Genomic DNA, 15163 nt, shown 5'->3' on the forward strand with positions numbered 1-15163 from the left:
AGGTTAAATAGAATTGGCTGAATTTTCCACATTGAACCATCTGGTCAACTTTTTTTCTGCTGGTTGCTGGAACAAGCAGCCTCGTCCCATAATTCTTTCCTTATAGATTCACTGAATGCAGTAAGACTTCCAGGTAAACTTTTATTTAACTGATGCAAAAGCAACGCCTAGGGTGGCTTACAATGTTTAAAGTTACAATTTCATAAAAACAACAGTTTGAAACAACCAAGGATTCTGGCTCAGCAGTTAAAACCAAGCATAGAAAGTAATAATAATAATAATAATTTATTTATACCCCACCCATCTGGGTGGGTTTCCCCAGCCACTCTGGGGGGCTCCCAACAGAATATTAAACAGAATAAAACATCAAACATTAAATTTTTTCCTAAAAAGCGAATTTTCTGCCACACACAACAAAGCCTGCTGGAATTCAAAGGTTTTTAGTAAACAATGAGATACAGAGCAGGAGAGAGCTAACCTTGGGACAATATGTTCCATAATCTAGGCATGGCAACTGAGAAAGCCCTCACAATATGTTTGGGCTATAAATCTGCCTTACATTAAAAAAAAACTAATCAAAAGCTAATATGTAGTATGTTTACCCCATTTTTAGTTGAAAGCAAAGACATCAACAATTACTGTCCCTGAAAGGTTTATATAAAACACTTAGCATTTATATAGGTCTTAAGGTAATTTAAATATATTCATATTTCTCCATAATCCTTAAAGCAAGGCATGGTCTGGATATGTGTGATGGTGCAACCTTGCTAAAGCTAGTAAGTGTAAGTCTGATCAGATGGGGAATTGCCTGGGAGTCTTAGGGATAATGCCTTTGAAGACTGTGGAAGACAGGTAGGATAAACATGTAATTTGACAGAGCTAGTCTGCTTTAAGGTAGGTTAATGCCATCACCCTCATAGTGCAGAGATAACAGTGGCTTGAGTTAGACCACAATAAGGATCGTCAAACTAATACTTTGCTGACTTGCCCTAACTTTACTCAGACTCTTGCTAAATTCAGTGAGAGTTATTACTGCAGCCTTAGCTGTCACACTATACTGACTTAGTCTTTATTTCCAAAATGTTCTATCCTTAAAGCTACATATTTATTTATTCAGCAGTTTTATCTTGCTCCTTAACAATAAATTCTCTGGGCAGGATACAAATTAGAAATATAACCTAAAATGAAAACACCAGCTAAAATATCATTATCCTCAGAATAAAGCAGCATAAAACCAGTAGTGCCCAGGGTCTAAAAAATACTCAGAAAGGTTTTTAAATGGAAAAGTCTGGGTTTAGAAGTTAAAAAGTAAATGACTGAAATCCCTCAATAACTGCTTTGGTGATTGCCCATAATCACAAGTTAAGCAGTAAGGGGGAGATCTAGGAAAAGATCAAGAGCTATATTTCTGGAAGTTATGCTGAATGGACAATCCTAAAAGAATCCCTGGAGGACTGAAGAGAGTTTTAAGGTTAACTAGGAAGATAGAGGTCTGTGGTAGTTATGATTGTTGCTCCTATTTAAAATATATGTTTATAAGCCACCATTACATACCATGCAGAGAATTAGGATAGAAATAATAATTTATTAAGTAAACATTTCTTCACACAGCCACAAGTGCAATGCAACATTCAGAAATGTATTGTGAATACAATAGACAGTTCATTCTTTATGGTTTCAGTTCAACACTTGCTTCATCTCCATCCCTAATTACTGTGCAGTATACAAGCGTTACCCTAAATATACACTGTGGCTTCCTTTTAAACCAACTCCTCCTGCAACACCTTGGCATGTTTGCAAAGACTATAATAACAAGCAGCCAGCTTCCTTCTTTCATGACTAATGTGGTTTTACTGGAACATTCACAGGTTCTCAACAGTGCAATCCTAAATATATTGTTACAAAAGTTGGGTGCCTGTCCCTTTCTCTGCCAAGCGGTGGCAAGAGCCCATGGGGTCCCAGGCACACACACAGGGTCTGTGTCCCTTTGGAGAATAGAAGGCATGGCAGAGACTGTCATGCTTTAAGAAATATGGTTTATTCACCTATTTACACCTTCAGTCTGCATGAAGGGAGTCCAGATCTTACGGCTTATACATTTCCAGAAGCGGCAGTGCAGGCAACCTTCAGTCTGCCTCCCTCAAAGATGGATCCTAGCTCCTCTCCTTTCTTCCTCTCAGAAACCCCTTGCCTTCCCCCAGACCAGTTACCCTGGCAACCTCCGAAATCCCCAGTCTCTGTTCACACCTGGGGGAAGAAGTTAATGGCCCTCTATTGTTTCTCTGGCTCAGCCTGGTTGGTTTGCTGGCACAAGCCAACCCAGGAATTCCCTGTCTAGCACAACTCTGCAGTTTATGTTTTAATCCATATCCCAATTAATCAAAATCCTAGCATTATTCATTCCTAGGGTTTAGGGGGACACCCCCCCATCTATAACAATATTAACTTTGAAGTAATTCCCATTGCTCTGTAGGAGAATATCTGCTTTGCATACAGGTTCCAACCCTGCCCCTGTAGACAGACATATCTCAAGTCGCTTGGCTGCTAAAAGCATTGTCAGCTTGCTCTGAACAGGGTAGCAGTTTTCTAAGTCAAAAGATGGGAGGCAAATATCCTGAGCAACATGGTGGGAAGCCCACTCCCCTTCCCAGGGGGGTGGAGTTGTGGGCGGGCATCCGTGACCTTCCTGTGCTTCATTGAGACTCTAAGCTGCACCACGCCCTCTGGCTGACCAATCAGGTGATCCAGGGGGCGTGACCGCTGCGGGCGGTTAGGCATTGGGTAAGCCTGGTTCATGAAAGGGGAGGTTATTGCCTCCAACTGCCTCTCCTCGTTAAGGGTATCCCAATAAAGGGATCTGGGGGTGTGGATCCTGTCTGAAGCCTGGGTGTGGGCCAGGGCCATGCCACAACCCTATCGGGGATCCTGGGGGATGCTCTTAATTTACTTATATCATACGGCTCCCCCTATCGGTGGTTGACCCTTAAGAGACTTCCTGCAGTTGACCTATAAGAGACTTACTGTGGGCATGTAGGAGTCAGGTTATAATTGGTTTCAACGAATGTCTAATCCAAACCACTCACATCTGTAACCAATAAAGCTGTGGCCTTATTTATCACATTAGGTAAAGGGACCCCTGACCATTAGGTCCAGTCACGGACGACTCTGTGGTTGCAGCGCTCATCTAGCTTTACTGGCCGAGGGAGCCAGCGTACAGCTTCCGGGTCATGTAGCCAGCACAACTAAGCCGCTTCTGGTGAACCAGAGCAGCGCACGGAAATGCCGTTTACCTTCCTGCTGGAGCGGTAACTATTTATCTACTTACACTTTGACGTGCTTTCGAACTGCTAGGTGGGCAGGAGTTGGGACTGAGCAACGGGAGCTCACCCCATCGCGGGGATTTGAACCACCAATGGCAAGCCCTAGGCTCTGTGGTTTAACTCACAGCGCCACCTGCATCCCATATAGCCCATTAACTCAAAATATTTGTGTCCGTGTGTTTATTATCTAAGTGGAATGGTGGGCCCCTGGGCCTCGCCAGGCAGGTTACTTAATCAGAAAGCAATGCAAGGCAGAGGATACCCAAGGTCTGTCCAGTTTTAGTTCTAATTTTAATTCATTAACAAATATCCATCCCATTACTTTTCTCTTGCCCTGTCTTCCATCCTAACTCCAACATACTTCCATTTTGCACTGTAGGCTTTCAAAGTATAGGACTATAATACATGTGGGAGGGAGAGACTTGGCTCACCCCAATACACACAGTTTTCAGCCCAGGGTGGAAGGAGGCCAGGACACTGGAGCAGACCCGAGACTGGATTTAAAACACACACCCTGTTAGTCACAGACACCAAAAAGCAGCTCCACTTAGTTTGTTCAGAAGGCTTGGTGAAAATGAAAGTGTGCATGAAAATAAAAATGAAAGAAACCTGAAGAGCAGCTCAAAGACCACATTCAGTATTGCTTTCCAACACCAAAGAGAAGCTGGCATGCAACATCTGTATGAGAACAAAGAAATAAACAGCCAGCCACCATTCCAGCCCCCAAGTGGATAGACCGAACCTCATTGTTAATAATAAGAGTAAATCAAACCCCTAATAGTTTAGTTTATTCATGCTTTGACTGATGTGCCATCATAATGGTTGTCTCAAACTTTTCAGGATGTAGTAGACTTTACATTAACTTCATTCTGATTCACTGTTGGATAGTAAAAAATACAAACTGGGATTTTGGACATCTGGAAAATGGAGCTTTTGGCACAAAGAAAGGTATGTGAAGCAGCTTGTTATTCACATTGCCCAGGAGACAGCCTAAACTCTTTCTAACAGGTACTTTGCATGACTCTCTCCTTACTCTCTGACATCTAATTATTTGCTTTACAAAAAGGTAGATCCTTAAAAACGATCTATGGTGAATTAAATAAATAAATAGTTTTATCCAGGTTAAAGTTATACTGCAGCAAGTCATTCTGTACACCATGGGCAACCAATGTGTTGTTTGCCTGCAACTCCCATGATCCTTTATGAGTCATCATGCTGGCTGGGAATGAAGGGAGCTGTAGTTCAATAATATCTGGAGGTCACCATGTTGGCTATCCCTGATGTAGACTGTTAGCAACAAGCAACCCAGTTGAATCAGGATGGAAGGGAGAGAGAGATTGATTGCATACAATAGCACATTTTCATGAGTGAGTTGACAGATTTTGTTGTGTAGCATATTAGATACTTTCAAATATAATAACATAAGAGAAGGCTGTTGCTTCATCCTGTACTCACAGTGGCCAACCAGATACTTATGGGAAGCCCACAAGGAGATGATCACGAGTGGAAAGTCCAGCAACTGGTAGTCAAAAGCATTACTGCTTCCAATTGCAGAGGCAGAACAAGGCCATTGTGGCTAGTAGCCACTGATAAGCTTTACCTCCATGATGGGCTTTTCCTCCATTAATTTGTCCAGAAGCCTAAGTCACCCTCCTGGTCTTTGTGTGCAGCCTCCCAGCCGGCACACATGCAGTTCTCCCCACTTCCTGCTGCTTCATCCCAGAACCCTTGCCAAATGCAACCCCCACTGCCGTTTACATCAACCCTCCCCTGGCAATCTCCGTTTCAAATGCCTCCTGCAAAAGGAGTTCATGGCTGAAGTAAGATCTGGTCTGATCTTTCTTGCAGTTCCCCCTATAAGTTGTTACTTGTCACCCCCTCCTTCTAGTTGATTTTTCTCAGCTGAGGTGCAGGCAAACCATCAGACAGGATTCTCCACTTGAACAACTTGCTATTTGTTTTGCCTCTCCGTTCAGCAGCAACCAGGTTGCCGAGACCAGATCTGCCACTGGTTGTCGAGTTTTGGCTTGGTGTATGGGCTTTGCATGTCAAAACCCAGCACCTTTAATTGTGCATAAAACACACATGCCTGCAGTGTGCCAGTAAGCAGACATATTACAAGTCATAAATAGTCTACTAAGTGAAGTTTTGCCAAGGTCCCAGGGTATACAGTCTGAAAGCTCATGAAGTCACCACCTTGCTGAAGCTAAGCAGATCTGGTTCTGGTCAGTGCCTGGAAGGATGTCTGCCTGCAAACCACACATATACCACCTTGGATTCCATAGTGTGAGACAGGTTGGACAGAAATGTAAGAAAATAGATAAATTATGAAAAAATGACTCATCACCTTGTTTGCTGTAGTATGTTTGTCACCCACTTGGAACAAAGCTTGAATTGGGCTTGCCTTAGTAATTATTAGCATAAATACAGAGAGCATTTATTAAGCTCTTCAACATTTTCTCCCATTTTACTTGCACAAGTTTCATTTGCACAAGTGCCAAGGAAATAATGTTTATCAACAGAATGTATTTTATTAATGTCATTTCAAGGAGATACAACAGTATGCAACATAAACCCTGTTGTAATGCTAAAAAAAGGATCAAATAGTTAAAAAATACACATGCATATAAAATCTAATTTAAAAATGCAAGAAACACAGGATGAACTTTATGACATTTTATTCTGGTGTTAATCTCTAAAATATGGCAACATAAAAACTAAATTTATCCAAATATCAGCTACCGTCAAGAGCTTATATTCATGTACATAAACATGAAAACTGCTACATTTACTGAAGTGTTGACACATGTAGATACATCTTGCAGTTTTCAATTTACACACAAAAGAAGAATTATAAACATTAACAATTATTGTAACTCTGCATTTGTGTAATCTAAAAACAAAACCCAGAACACATAAGGGATTATGTTACCATTTGACAAACTTCAGTCTGTAGCAACAACACAACAAAAAATAGTAACCTATCCCCTAAAATGTACATTAACATTTTTGGCATACAAGAGTTTTTGTCGCAAACCTTACTGGGTTGGAGTGGGATAACAGAATTATGTAAGATTCTCTATTATATATTTGAGTCCTGAATACACAAGTAGCACAATCCAAACAAAAGTTAAACACATTTAAGTTCCCACTGATTTCAGTGTAAACATTAAAGCACATGTTTAACATGCTCCTCTTGAACTTAAAAGTGCCTGACTCATACCCAATGGTCACATCTGCACAACCTGGAATATGCATGAGCTAGCCTTGGACTTGTAGAAGAAGAAGAAGAAAAGTTTGGATTTGATATCCCACTTTATCACAACCCGAAGGAGTCTCAAAGTGGCTAACATTCTCCTTTCCCTTCCTCCCCCACAACAAACACTCTGTGAGGTGAGTGGGGCTGAGAGACTTCAGAGACGTGTGACTGGCCCAAGGTCACCCAGCAGCTGCATGTGGAGGAGCGGAGACGCGAACCCGGTTCCTCAGATTACGAGACTACCACTCTTAACCACTACACCACACTGGCTCTTGTGCACTTCTAACTCCTATGTTCTTGTCTCAGAGAGCCATGAGAAGTTTGGAAGTGCTCTTTCTGCTTTTAGTTAGCTATAGTTTGTTATATTGTCTGGACCAACAAACTGTAGTTAACATTAACTCTGCTATACAGTCGTATCTCGGAAGTCGAACAGAATCCATTTCGGAAGTCTGTTTGACTACCAAAACATTCAGAAACCAAAGCGTGGCTTCTGATTGGCTGCAGGAAGCTCCCAAAAGAACGTTCGGCTTCCAAAAGAATGTTTGAAAACCAGAATACTCACTTCCGGGTTTCAATCATTCAGGAGCCAAAACATTCAACTCCCAAGGCATTTGGGAGCCGAGGTACGACTGTATTTAAAAGCCAGCTCCAAACTGCTTCTTCTGAAGGCCTTTTAAAAATAACCATAGATTAATGTTAACACTAGACAGCGTTCTCAAAGCTACAAACATGAGTCTGACCAAACTGCGGGAGGCAGTGGAAGATAGGAGTGTCTGGCGTGCTCTGGTCCATGGGGTCACGAAGAGTTGTACACGACTAAACGACTAAACAACAACAATTTTAACCATAGTCTGTTGGTTCTGAGAAGATGACAAACTAAAAGCAGGAGTCAAAGCTTCAAAACTCCTCCTTCCAACAATGCAAAAGGGTGTGTATGTGCAAGCCTGAAGCTCACATGGGTTCATTATGGTTCACACACACTGTGATAAGTCATGGTTTAGTGTGTGGGGTGGACCAGCTCTTTTGTTTTCTGTGCTGAGTAGTCAACTTTTGGCATAATCCACCACAAGTTCCTCTAGTGCAAGTCTCATTGGAATTAGTAGAATTTACAAAGGGCCACAAGTTTTAATGAACCTTGCACAAGATTAATTCCAAGTAAATTTGTTCTTTGTCAAAAGTTCACCAGTCAAATTTCCTTGGGTACAATTTCAATTCTGAGATGAATAATTATGAGTAAAAGGGCAAAACTCAACTAAAGGCATGGATAAATATTTTGTAGGAGAACTTATCTCTTGGGGAAATAATCTTGGGCTTTTCATGGGCTGTCTTTTGCTTGCTTGGATTGTTTTTAAACAAACATCCAATTTAGTAAGTGAGAAGTTAGCCAGAGTGGAACGACTTGCTTAGAAGAATTAACAAGCAAAAGTACGTACATCCCGCTGAAGTCAGAGAAGCTTCTTCCCATGGGAAAGCCAAAGCATATGAAGAAAGAGGATGGGAAGAAAATAAATCCTTGAACTGATTTGCTTTGCCCCTGAGTTTGCTCTTTGCTACCTGTGGGTAACTGCCCTGACAGCCACCATCCAAAACAGAATAGAGAATGCACCATTTTGCACTGAAGTTATGTCTAGTATGCACATACATTACATTAAAGGCAATTAGCCTTCGTCTCAAATGTGTTTGCTCCACAGTCTTGCAAACCTTTTCTTTTTTTCAGTCCTACTGCTGTTTTCAATCAGCAGAGAAAATAAGTTAGGGTTGTCATACGTCCGGAATTTCCCAAACATATCCAGAATACTGGAGCCAGAAGCAGTGTCCAGGCAGAAATCTCAAAGCTGTCCGGGAAAATCCGGACGTATGGCAAGCCATGTCCGCATTGTCATTTTTGGCAATTTCTCTTAAAAATAGTCCAAAAACTCCATTTTCTTTCACTGTTTGAAATATGACAAACCTAAAATAAGTTGCTATTTAGTTTTTGTTTACTTCCCATGGCAAAAGGCAGGCAACTTCCTATCATATAGCATGAGGGAGTGGGATGGTTTACCTACTGATGAGACCCATTTCTATTCAAAACAACTGTCTAACAGGAGGGCTACTTTTCTGGCCACTGATGCTAGATGCAAATGCACAAAAGCAGTTGTTGGGAGAGATCTTATTTTGGAAAAGAGAAGCTTGGAGAAAAGAGTCATTTAAATCCCCACATGCTTCCCTCCACAAACACTGATCTCAAGGCTCCATGGGAGAGAGAAAAAGGCTGGGTGGGGGTTACAATGGAAAAGTAGTTGGCTGCAAAAGAGTTAAGCACCCACCCCCTAAAAGTACTATATAAAAAAAAAAAAGTATACTATCATGCCTTGACATAAGAACTTGTAGGAAGAGTTCGCTGGTTATCTATAGTACCACTGTTGCAATTTCTTTCCCACCATATAGATGCTCTACCTATTTTTATGGCTGTTCTTTGTCCCTAGGTAAGAAGTTATCTACTTTGGGTTACAGGGAAATAATTGGTGGTTGTTATCAATCACCTGTGTCAGAATAAAAGAACTGTATGAAAGAGGAATGGCAAGCTGGCTGTGATATCACCTTTTTCACACTGCTGGTTCTGGAAAAAATGATTTAGAACAAACAAAACAGCAGAAGAGAACTCTGAAGTCTGGAGAAAGATCAAAGCAGTTATAGGCAATGCTTAGGCATTTACTTCTTGCTCTTTCAGGCTTACAAGCACATAAAAAAAGTTTACCACCTGAAAATACACAAGCCAGCCACATCAAATTGAAAATATTTATCCTTCAAGTGTCTGAAAACTTGACATCTGTAAGGAAAAACTGCCAATCTGTGACTGAATTGAAAATCTGAAGAATTCAAATAATTAATTTAGGGCAAGTGTTAGTAACTTGTTGCTGAACTCTACTTAAGTTCTCTACTTAACTAGATATGGAATTTTCTGAACCCTTTCCCCAATTCACACTCCCCTCTCTCCAAGTGGAGTTTGCTTCTGATCTTGGAGCCAACTGGGGGGGAAACTGGTGGGGGAGTATTTTGAGAGGAACAGCATGTGCAGAGGCAACACTAATTGTTGAGAAGAAAGCACCCTCTTTGTATCTGTTCGCAGGCACCCAGTGTTCTAGCTGCTGCATCATCTAGCTGGACCTTCCATTCAAAATTTTTATTATGTGTTTTGCTATCCTAGTTTGCCAAGTTTGCCACTTGTCTTTAAATTTTTAAAAATCACTGAACACATTTTACTTTGAAATTAAGGGAAAGCTGCCAGACAGAAGTGCCTTGATTGCTGTGGAACGAAAAGTACGGTATTATGGGGCAACTGCTGTATGAACTTTCAAGTAATCAGGATACACAGGCTAGCTTTCCAGCTGGTCAGCACACAAATAGAAAGGAGCAGGCAATAGAATATCAACCATGGCAGGCAGTGCAAAGTTTTTTTAAAAAAATTAGCATAGTTACCTTGGGCAGAAATACCATTATTTACGGCAGTGATTCTTCAGCAAAATATCCTCTCATGTTTAAACCATTCAATAAAGTTTTCATTTCAGAATAACATCAACAGAGTTTCTTACTAAATTTGATGTAGTTATTGCAATTAAACACTAACCCACCTTAGACTAAAACAGTTTTAGGGCAATTGTGATCAATACATTTAATACAATTTGCAAAAGCTGTCTCTCAATGGACTTTGCTTAATGATTCCAAAGACTCTGAATATTAAATTTGCATGTACATCCAGATTTTTTCCATACATTTGACTGTTATGCACTTGTATTTTGTGTTGTTGTGCTGCTGCTGCACATACAACTTGTTTTAAAAAATGTATATGCTTAATACATTTGCGTCTTTTAAAAATACCAAACAAATGGGGAAAATAATGTATATATGCATGAACAATTATATATGTAACAAATCCATGGCACCAGTGTAAAATGGAGGTCATAACTTCATTATTATCTTATCATTAAGATTTTCTGAGATTTTTAGTATGGTGTTAAGGACACTTTGTCAGTCATATAAAGCAAAGGTTCGGCTTTATAACAATTGCTTATAGTTTCCCCCTTCCCCAAAAGCCTAATGGTTTTACTGGACTATACATAGCATTTTTGTGTTTACAGGTTCAACTAAGAACATTTGCAGAGATTCAATTTTCCCTAAACAACAAATAATTAATCCTAAAATGAAAGTCTGAAGAGAACTAGTAAACATAATTGAGTTTAAATGTAAACTATTCTCAAACTGAAATGGCAAAATAAAGATTAACATAAATATGTCCACAGGTTAACATAAGACACAAAAAATGTGACATGTTTTAATTTTCTACCAAAACACAATGGGGCAGATAAACATGAACGAAAAAAATGAGAGATTTCTTTTTTTTTTAATAAAGTCTATCCTTTATAGAACTAGTCTTTGGCATTTTAACACTGAATTCTGCCCTTCCACCCCCCAATTCCTGCTGCAGACTTATTATTGTAGACAGTACTTTAGTATTTAAGAGCCAGAAGCATATATAAGATAATGCACTGAATTATCAGAGTGCCAGACATTACTGGCAACTCATTTTGTACTTCAAAATACATATTTCAGAAAGTAGACATGTTCAGTTTCTGTATATATAACTTGATCATGAGTCTGGTTCTAGGAAGAAGTTTTTTTAATAAAAAAAAATCTTAGCTGTTACAGTATCAAAGCAGAAAATACTTTATTTTATTTTTTTAAAAAAGAACTATGTATAAAAATATACTGGCCATAAACTCTCCTGGGGAGCAACAGATAATCTGCTAGGAAAGTGTATTTTCCTTCAAGTAAGTCAAGTGGCTGTGATAACGCAGAGATTAATGCATACACAGAGGCTGTCGATGATAAAGTGGCAATGCGTAACAATCTTGCAGTGTGTTATAAAGGTGCGATCGGCTGCAGTTCTTCAGTGCGGATATGGGAGTGAAGTTCTGCTTTACATATTCCAGGCACTAAGGATTTGGTGGCAGCAAGCAAAGGAGGTTCTTCTTCTCCTACAAGGAAAAATGTAGGAAATGTCCAGTTATCCCATTAGTTTCAACTTCATTTCAAAATACAACATGCAAACAAGCTCTGAGTCCCAAAACAATTCCAGGAAAAGAAAGGGAGGCAGGAAAAACCAGACTTTCCCTGTTCCTTCTTTCTCCTGCACTGTGATCTACCACCAACTGCCCTGTGGGAAGGATCCTAATGGCTTTTTCTATTTTGAATGCTGTATCCAGCTCTGTACATGTGGATTTCCATTCACAAAACAAGACTTCCCCTTTTTCTCCCCACACATCCTCAGAATCTGTTCTGGAAGGTCCTTCTGAGACTCTGCAGAAGGGGTTGCAGAGGAAAGGAAAGGAGGAAGTTCAGGATAATATGTAAAAATGGAGTGGTGGGGTCTGAGCTTCGGAGGGATAAATAAAGTAAGACAAAAGGAGAAGTAGTATACAAAACCTAAACTAATTCAAAGCTGTCTGTAGACCAAAGCTGCGGAAAGGCTACTTCTGTGTAAAAAAATCACAGGGAGCAGTTCTGATAGGTGAAAAAAACAATAATAAGATTAATCAGAGCTGCACAAAAGTCTGTGAAAAGCTCAGCACAGAAAAGCCTAACCCGGTGTACCGTATTTTTTGCTCCATAACACTCACTTTTTTCCTCCTAGAAAGTAAGGGGAAATGTCTGTGCGTGTTATGGAGCGAATGCCTATGGATGGCGGGGGGATCTGCTGCAGTCGTGAGCAGAGGATCCATGGTTCCCCTTCCTTCCCTCCTCCATGGCTCTCTTTGAAACAGCAAAGCGGGAGAAGAGCCGCGGAGTGGGGAGGAGAGAGGGACAGAGAGCCTGGTTACAAAGCACGGATCCACATGGATCCTCAGGATTTTTGCACAGGGTCACCCCAAATTCACAATCAGATCACATAGCATGTCCATGGCTACAGCTTGCACCAAAAAAACCACACAGCCACTGTTGCCTGGGGCCGCAGTGGTGCAAAAACGTGGTTACAAAGCATGGATCCACATGGATCCTCAGGATTTTTGCATTGGGCTACCCCAAACTCACCGTCAGATCACATGTCTGTGGCCACAGCATGAACCACAAAAATAATACATCCACTGTTTCATTTAGAATATTTTTTTTCTTGTTTTCCTCCTCTAAAAACTAAGTGCGTGTTATGGTCGGGTGCGTGTTATAGAGCGAAAAATACGGTAAATTTTAAGCAAGAATGAAGTCTAAAAGAAAGAAACAGCCACACCCAACTTGTATGGGGTGGGGTGGGGGCGGAGTTGAAGTAAATATGGAATTCAGTGGAGAATTTAAAGTTCATTTTTGGTTCCTACCATCCCAAAACCTCCTGCTACTTGCTGATATGTTTTTTCTAATTACTGCATCGAATCATACAAGTTGGAAGGGACCCTGATAATCATCTAGTCCAACCACCTGCCAATGCAGGAATATACAGCTGTCCCTTACGGGTGTTGTCCCAATACACGGTGTTGTCAGCACCATGCCCTAACCAAGTGAACTATCCTGCTAATTCTTCATTGCTCACAACTAAAATTTGGTGCTATATTGTTGTCCAGTTATATAAATGTTTAGACTGTAACTTGAGTGTAGTTCACTCTGTTCCATCTTACCCAGTCCTGATGATGAGGAGACGCTCTCTGCAATGGAACAGGTTTCAATTTGGTCTGCTATGAGTCCTTCCATTAAAGGGAGTGATAATTCAGATGAAGGAACAGAAGAATCATAAATCCCAGAGTCCCTGGGCATATCTGGGAGATTGGCAGCCTTTACGACATGTAGCAATGGCCGAAGAATGCAGCTACTATTCTGAATCTCCTGAGAGTCTCTGTCCTCGCCAAGATTAAAATGTTGCATCACACAATGAGAGTCTGAATTCAAAGGTAGAACAATATTTGCATCTGCTTTCAGGAAGAAATCCCCGTCAGTCACTTGTTTACCAACTAAGTCATTTAGTACCAATCCAGAGTCGAATTTTTCCATCACTGGCTCTTGGTAATGTAAAGGAGGTGGGCGGAAGGGAACAAACTGCTTTTCAAACCAGTCTGGCTCCTGGTCGATATACTGGTGCATGTTGCAAATGGCAACATAAAGAGAGCGCCCAGATTTGCTCCTGAAATAATTCCTTTTGCTGATGTGTACAGGATACAATTCTGAATCATGAAGGCTAAGATCTCTGGACTGTAAATGGGAGTAAAGCTGAGGCAGGTTATCCATGAGTTTGTACTTTGTAGTTAAATCCAGAATACCAGGAACATCACCCTCACAGGAGTAATCGAAGTAGACAGCAATGAACTTGCAGAGGTCATGTGAGTTCTGTTTTGCATGACGCAGCTTCTCTGCTATTATAGCTACAGCGACCAGAAACAGTTCTCCCTTTGCCGCCTCCTTCTCCTTGGGTCCCTTATGCTTCCAGTTCTTTTTCTCCACAAAGTATTTCATTCCTTTGGAACACACAATGATAATATACTGGGACTCGTTGATTTTTCGATGAAGCCACTCTTTTTGACCTTCTTTACAAATCCTCAGATCTTCCCATAAGTCTAAAGAAACCTAGATAAAATATTATTAAAACCATCATCTAGTGGACTGACATTTACTAAACATGTATTAGTTATGCTCAGTGACTTGTATGCGGCTTTATGCACAAACCTTCAAAAGTAGGGATGGAGAATTTGTAGATCTCAAGATGCTGCTGGACTACAACTTCCATCATCCCTGACCGTTGGGCATGCTGCGTAGGGCTGATGGGAGTTGTAGTCCAACGGCATATGGAGGGCTACAGGTTCTCCATCACCGCATTATAGGTTTGTCTAAGAAGTTCATACTTTGAGATTATTATTTTTTGAAAGTTAATAATTTCAAGATAATAGGGGGGTGTATGCGTGTGAATGTACACTGCACACACAATCCAGTTTATTATGCATGAACTGTAAAATGCAAGGTTGGTTTACTTGCCTCAATCCTACATTATAACCCCCACCCAAGAATATAGATGTTTAGTTGCACAAAAAGCAGCAGCTTAATTACAGAAGCCACTGTAATACACACTTGGAGCTCCATGACAGTAAGTGCATATGTCAAAGGTATTTGTGTTGAACTGTCCCCAATACTGATGTGAAATTTTCATGCACACAAGATCTGATGGATGGGGCTAAGGCACTTGAGGATTAATTTGTACCTTTAAAAAAAAATTGGTACCCTTTCTAAATAAATATGGTTTGTATCCAACCAAGTCATATGCAGAGTAGTCTACTTAAATAAATGGATATTGAATTCAGTGGGTCTACTCTGGGTATGATTTAGCCCTCCTGAAAAGAAACTAAAGCAGAATACAGGCAATGAGTTTTACAAAGATTTGACCACTAGAGGTCAGACATGCTGTATAAATCTCTATGCAAAAAATAAATCAGCATTTAAATTCATACAAACACCAATTAATTTAAACCTCACAGAGACAGGATTAACACTGAACAAAGACAACTCTAAATGCCTCCTGCAGGCTAATTCCACCCCCTCACTTTTTGCCAAATCTAGCTATTTAAAGTAC

General features: G+C 40.5%; 1 protein-coding gene and 1 long non-coding RNA gene across 2 annotated transcripts in view; one reads left to right on the forward strand and one right to left on the reverse strand.

Annotated features, from left to right (window-relative positions):
- The first annotated feature begins 3205 nt into the window (after positions 1 to 3205).
- On the forward strand, positions 3206 to 10135 carry LOC310700225. The gene is made up of 3 exons (XR_014522506.1): positions 3206 to 3305; positions 4161 to 4268; positions 9692 to 10135. It is a non-coding gene; the product is annotated as an uncharacterized lncRNA (long non-coding RNA).
- Positions 5982 to 15163, reverse strand: part of IL17RD (interleukin 17 receptor D) — a 59859-nt gene continuing 50677 nt past the window's right edge. The window contains exons 12-13 of the mRNA XM_083489310.1: positions 13227 to 14166; positions 5982 to 11597 (exon numbers count right to left, since the gene is read on the reverse strand). Of these exons, the coding sequence (XP_083345436.1) occupies positions 11482 to 11597; positions 13227 to 14166 (1056 nt within the window). The 3' untranslated portion in view covers positions 5982 to 11481. The remainder of the gene's footprint in view (positions 11598 to 13226; positions 14167 to 15163) is intronic.

Source organism: Podarcis liolepis (assembly GCF_965112155.1).
Source record: "Podarcis liolepis genome assembly, chromosome: 2".
Lineage (NCBI taxonomy): Eukaryota > Metazoa > Chordata > Lepidosauria > Squamata > Lacertidae > Podarcis > Podarcis liolepis.